This window comes from Triticum dicoccoides, chromosome 4A (assembly GCF_002162155.2).
Source record: "Triticum dicoccoides isolate Atlit2015 ecotype Zavitan chromosome 4A, WEW_v2.0, whole genome shotgun sequence".
Classification (NCBI taxonomy): domain Eukaryota; kingdom Viridiplantae; phylum Streptophyta; class Magnoliopsida; order Poales; family Poaceae; genus Triticum; species Triticum dicoccoides.
This window is the reverse complement of record NC_041386.1, coordinates 746,592,223-746,599,193: the sequence shown is the minus strand read 5'-3', so window position 1 is coordinate 746,599,193 and position 6,971 is coordinate 746,592,223. Positions and strand designations below refer to the sequence as shown.

The window sequence follows — 6,971 nt, the reverse complement described above, 5'->3', positions numbered from 1 at the left end:
AAATTAGTAGAGCAAAAGTTTGTTTATAGCAAAAAATTTAGTTTAGAGCAAAGGATGTTAAGTAGTAGATGTTAGAGCAAAAATTAGTTTAGAGCAAAAAAATTGGTTTACAACTAAAGTTAGTTAGGGCAGTAGGGTTTAATTAGGGTAGATGTTGCTTGTATAGTATATAGGGATACTAGTAGATGTTAATTAGGTTAGGGCAATAGTGGTACTAGTAGATGTTAATTAGATGTTTTTCAGTTAGGGCACTAGAATTTTGCTAGGTTAATTAGGTTAGTAGTGTTGCAAGTAGTAGTGGTATAGTAGGTTAATTATGTGATGTTTAATGAATAACCTAAATGAATGAAATTAGTAGTTAACTGAAATTTTTTTCTTTTCATCATTATAGAGCACTAAAGTTAACTGAATTTTGTGATTATTAGTAGTTAAATGAATTTTCTTCTACATTTTGTTTTTGAATTAGCTTGTGAAATTTGGACATGTGGTTGCTCGTGTATATTTGGACATGTGTTGCGGTGTCGAAGAGGGATATTTGAACACTGTTTCCAGGGAATGATGCTGAGTGGCCTATGTTTTGCCGGAATGTTGATTCATTTCTGTTCCGGCAAATTTCAGGTTCTCGATTTGTCCACTTTTTAGCAAAGGTCATGCCGAAATTTTCCGTGAATTTCGGCATGACTTGTGCTACAAACTAGGACATATCGAGTGCCCCGGATTTGCCGCACCAGGAATGAGTCAACATTCCTGCAAAACAATAGTCCTTTTTATGTCATTATTCATTTTATTAGGTCTAGAATTAATTGACTAGATTTAATCATAGGAAACATGGCTAGCAACGATGAAGGACAGGGTTCTGGTGATTGCGACAACGTCTACCTGGCAGCAGACAAATTTTTTAGCCTTATCGACGATCAACAGATGTTGTTGCTGGGCCCACCGGTGGCATCGGGGACTGAGACCGACACGCAGACCGGTGCTGAGACCGACACGCAGACCGGTGCTAAGACTGAGACCGGCGCTGAGATTCAGACCGGCATCGAGACCGGCATTGAGACCGGTGCTGCCTCGGGGAGCGGAGCCGGTGTAGAACCGAAAGCAAAGAGGCAACGGCTTCCTAACAAACTTAGGACTACTAGATTGGTGGTCACAGAGGTGGACGACGGCAATTTTGAGCCAAAGGCAAAAAAGCTGATTCTATGATCCAGCCGCCTCAGCAGCCTCGGCTTCAGGACCGTGTAGATATCCTCGATGCGAATAAATGGCATATCCCCGGTCGACCAATCCTACCTGAAACAGCGCTACGGGCCAGATTAGGCGATCTAAGGAGACTTCATGATGATGTGTTGCGGGTAGAGAAAGGCCTCATCGCCTCGAAAGATTCAGGATACCCACTCTACGTGGTTAACGTTCCGCGCAAATGTCGTACGTCGACGGCTTCCCCGCGGATAAGTTCTTCCTCCGATTTGATTACATATTCGACATGTTTCACGTGAAGAAGCTGGATTTTACGTTTGTGCGCCTTTATGCCTTGCACAAGAACTACATCATTGGGGTTGAGCAGATATGTTTTATCTGTGTCGCTGACCCGTACTACATGCACGAGGGCTTCTTGGGAGTCTGTGCATAGCATCGTGAATACGCGAGGGATTACATCATCAGTTTCATGCTCGCCAATAAGGACAAGGAGGCGATTCTCGTGCCTTATCATCCCGTGTAAATCATCCGCGCTGCTATCCTTCCTTCGATTTCAATAATTCATTTGCACGGTGGAGGCTAATTAATTTGAGGTGTACTTATTTCCACGATTTCAATAATTCATTTGCATGTTCGAACATGGATAGCCTCTCAGCGTCTCGACATGAAGCCTTTCACTAAGCTCGATGACTATCTCCCTGACATGGATGGATGGCACGACATGATGGAGTGATTGTCGATATATGACAATGTGTCCGTTTAGTCCATACTTTCTTTTATGACAAAACTTTGAGTTATGCACGGTGAAACTTCATTTGTGATGTAATTAAACTGTCCTCCTCCTCGACTAGCGAAAATCACTCTAGTTAGGTCATTTTGGGTACGATGAACTTTGTTATTTATGCTTATGATATGTTGTTTCTATTTTTGCCAAGTCTGTCTCTTTCTGTTGCTCAACTATATATGTTGCATATCATCGACTCATGTGACGATGCAGGTGCATAGATCATAGATGGCGAAGAAGTGCTACGCCAGGAGTATATATACGACAAGTGGCCGGAGTGTCAGGCCCAGGTGTACCGGTTTTCGGAGAGGGATACAAACTCATGTACTCAAAGTGATAGCTATTCTCGCGTATATCATTGTTTAGATGGATGACGATGTATTTGCAAGTAATCGAGACTTTGTATCGCTATTTCGAGATTGATGACGAGAGACCACTTTGTGTTGGATGATGATTATGATGTTGACATGATTTGATGAGACTAATTGTATGTATATGCTATGATTACATTTGTATGTGGATGATATGCTAAAGATTATTGTATAAAACCTATTCAAATACAAAACAAATAAAAACAAATATGCAGGAAAAAAAACTAATAAAACTAGTAGTAGCGAGGGGGGAAAATTAAGCAGTAGCGCCGACTTACCAGTAGCGCTTCCTGCTAAACAGCGCTGCAGATAATATCAGTAGCGCCCTTTTACAAAGAGCGCTACAGTTATTCATTAGTAGCAGTACCGCGGGTCAACAGGCGCTACTGATATACGTTAGCTGTAGCGCCTTATTAGTAGCGCCGGTACCCGCGCTACTGAGAGGGCCAAAACCCGCGATGCTGCTAGCCTTTTCCCTAGTAGTGTAAGGCTGAGGAAACGGTCAAGCGTGCATTGGATGTGCTTCCCAACCGGCGCAGGCATGATATGGTACCAATGGATATAAATTATTTGAGTACGAGGTAACTAAGTGTATTAATTATTTATTAATCGTTAGTGCTAATCTGCACGGGCAGCTAGCCGGCTAACCCTGTATCTCACGGATCTGCCTTTACCCTTTATCTAGATTGAGCTAAGCTAGCCGTCCATCTCCACCTGCGGGAATCAAGGTATGTACGCTCCCTATCTGCACCTGTCTTCTTTTTCTTTCTAGACTAGATTAAATAACAGGAATTGCCGATCAACTGTAATAAAAAATTACCAATCTGCACGCACGAGAAATATATCTTTCTCATCATTTTAAATAGTAACCATTGATACTCCACGAATACATTTTCTGAGAGTTACTCCATATATGTAGGCTGGCAGAGGTGTTCACAAATCACCGCGGAGAAAGGAAAGATAGCAAGAGGCTTCCGCTTGTTTGTTATCTTTACTAGATGACTTGTCTCGCCATTTGGCGCGCAAGACAAACTTGAACCAAGAACTAAAAGAGACCCCTTTGCCTTTTTTAGCATACGGCTTTGATGTATACTTGTTTATCAAGTGCTATGAATCATTATAGAAATATTTTGGATTGTTTGTTGTGTAGGAAAAGCGAAAGCCCACTATGAACTGAAAGCAATTATTTTGATAAACTTAGGAGTGCACATGGGTTTTTATAATATAATGGCCTTGCTTTCAAGTGTATATGATATTGAAAGAACACAAAGGTTTGATATCATAGATAGCCAAATACGTGATTCAAATAGTTTTTGAAACAAGTGATACATTGCAGTTAAGTTACTACTACATGGTAAGATAGGATGAAATGTTTGCTTTTGTTGGCAATTGATACATTTTTCTTCCACAAGGAGAGATTGTGTCCATCTCTATCACTGGATTGGTAGGTCGCATGGTCTTTGATGGTTAAATGTTGCCTCTTGACAACTTCTGCAAGCATGTATTCTCCTGTTTATTTCACCATGTATTGGTGACAGCTGAAACGCATAGGAGCAATATAGATTAATGTCCTGGAATTTATGACATATATGACTACACTTTTGAAGATTCTCTATATGACTACACTTTTGAAGATTCTCTATGGGCAATGTAGAAGATCTAAGTCAGGCTGCTGAACCAACTACAAAAATAATAATATTTAGGCAATATTTCAAGTGAATGGGTAAGGAATTAATAAGATGGAGAGCTGCACTATCATCATTAACAGAAGGAAAAAGCATAGACAATGAAGAATATTTGTCTCAGCTCAGAACATACATGAACATGACTATAGACACACAAGATTTATTTTCCACAATATGCACAATTTAATTTAAAGAAATCCATGTTGCTTTATAGTAGGAAGAATACACCTGCATCGACAAAAATACAAAAATGTAAGATCCGAGTAACTATACAGATAGGCGACACAATAAAATGTAAGACATGTCAACATAGAGCACTGTGTCCAGGAGCAGTTCTTAGGAATAGCAGTCAAATACATCATATAGTAATGGGATCCAACACAATCAATCCACGGTACCTTTTCTACAGAAAAAACATACAAAGATATGATATAAATGTTTCTTCTGATCTTCTCTACCAAATATTATCTGTCTGATCTTCGTGACTATGATCAGTCTGATAAAATATGCAACCCATATGATTACTACGAAAAGATGGACACAAATTTGTGAGCTTCCTTGTGCACAAATCAGAATCCATGTGTGTGGTTATCGTTGGTATACATAGTGCTGACTGGTCTCTTATACAGCAAGGTAGACGCAGAAGGCAGAGTAGCCTATGAAAATCAAAGTTACTGGGTTGCAGCTTTTTAAATACCCGAGCTTTGCAACAACAGAAAACATCACTTTAAATCTATGAGAGAAAATAATGTATTACCGACAGTATGGAGGGGAGGATGAAGGAGCAGCTCCCTCACTACCTCCTCTAGCTGCCTCTTCAATTTCATAGCTATTCTCACAACCACTTTGAAATATGAAAAGGTTGAGTACATGATAATATAGGAAGAATATTTCACAGCCATTATCCATATATTGGATAATGAAAAGTACAACACATAAGCATACACTCCTTATCACCAACAATATTTATCGTTATCCCCCAAAAAAGTCTCAAATCTCATGTGCGTGACTTAGAGCCATGATACATACCTACAGACAAGTGAATAATTAACAGGCTATGCTTACGAAGAACAAACAATAATAAAACAACATCTGACACGGTAGATTGGTGAAGAACAGAAACAATTACCCCTATGAAATATTTTTGTAGCACTTAATTACTACCATAAGCAACTACGGATGGAGGCCCTCGGTGTGATACGCCAAATGGTCCTGCCCGAAGAGTTTGTTGTCTCTTCTAAAAAAAAGAACAGTTTGTTGTGCCCTAGTTGGCACAACTTGGTTCATAGGTGACTAAGAAAATAAAGGAGAATGAAGTCATCAGAGCAGGTTTTATTTTTCTGACAATGCATCACAATCTTCATAGCACAAAAGAACAAAGTCATGTTTTGGGTCATTTTTGTACTATAATATATAAAGCACAAATCTTGTCAGTCAAAAACAGCAGCGCGTGTGATGACAAGAGAGTGCCACAACAACAAGACCTGTAATACAAAAGAAAATAATAAAGCAAGAACAACTCAGGCATGGAAAATACACAGATTAAGAATTCTACCAAGTGACTAATTAATATTGGGAACGTGGAGGCTGAAAAAATAAAAAATAAAAATAACAGGACACATTCTACCTTGCATATAACCAATCGCAGCGCATGCAAGCAGGAACATGAAAAATTCAGAAAGTGACAACTTCAAATGCATTGGCTTAGGCTAGAGCACACATGCGATAGACAATTAGAGCACATCCAGCGAGAAGTTTAGCACAAGATGCACCAGATACTCCCTCCGTTCCATATTAGTTGTCGCTCAAACGGATGTATCTAGCACTGAAATATGTCTACATACATCTGTTTCAGTGACAACTAATATGGAACGGAGGGAGTAGAATAGATAAACTGTACATAGTCACCCAAAACACATGACAGAAACGGACAAACTTAAACACATTCAATCATTATGCATCTCAGAATCCAAAGAAAATAGAACTGAAAAGAGGAAGCACAGACTTTCGCAGCGAACAACAGTTCATGAGCCAACAAGACAGTGGAAGAGTGACATGATCTGCAACACAAATGGAAAGAATGTAGAAAACAGATCAGGCATAGAAAATGCATGAAAATATATGAAATAACAAACAACGGTACATATAGATTAAATGAAATGCATTGGGTCAGCCCAAAACACACAGAACATGACCAATGAAAGCACATAAACGTGAAAATGCAGGAAAAGATGTGCAAGGTAGAACGGATTGGTGCCCAAGGTTGTGTCCTTGCCTGTGCAGTGCTCAAATAAACAGACTGCAAGATTACAAATGTCACAAATTAATATTACAAAAAATGCTTTACTTTTATAGATCATACTTGCACAGGTTTGGACTGGAACAGAAAATTAGCACCCACAGGGAAACAAAGTTCATGTATACAAAGTTACTAATTTCATTGCATCGTTTCCATGTTTCAACTGTAGATACTTCTAAAAAAATTATGGGGCATATACAGGACAACAGTGCACTTCCACTACCTTGAGTTCAGAGAAGAATCAAATGATATTGATGGTAAATTGGTAACTGAATCTGCAGGTTACATGTATGGTTTTATACTCTTCTGTTCTAGCTAGCAAACTAATCAATAGCAAAAACTACTGGCATACACTATTACAGTTTAGATTCACAATGCTGTAGGAGAAATGGCATTTTGAAGCATAAATTAATATCAATGAGCACCGAGTAATTTTCAAAAAAAAAAGCATCATAGATCAAGTATATAAAAACATGTTTAGTGATGTAAACACAACACCATAAAAATTAAAATACCCATTTATTAAAAGCTAGCCTGTCAAAAGTTCAACTGAACAGGTCACCATCGAAGAAACATATACCAAAACAAACCCATGATTCAAATAACTGAATAATTCATGCATAAAAAGACCATTA

At 38.8% G+C, this 6,971-nt stretch overlaps 1 protein-coding gene across 1 annotated transcript in view; it reads left to right on the top strand.

Annotated features, from left to right (window-relative positions):
* LOC119284430 (disease resistance protein RGA5-like) overlaps positions 1-6,736 on the top strand; it is an 11,252-nt gene extending 4,516 nt beyond the window's left edge. Inside the window, exons 4-6 of the mRNA XM_037563555.1 lie at positions 2,837-2,901; positions 6,506-6,617; positions 6,720-6,736. Coding sequence (XP_037419452.1) covers positions 2,837-2,901; positions 6,506-6,617; positions 6,720-6,736 — 194 coding nt within the window. The remainder of the gene's footprint in view (positions 1-2,836; positions 2,902-6,505; positions 6,618-6,719) is intronic.
* The last annotated feature ends 235 nt before the right edge of the window (positions 6,737-6,971 follow it).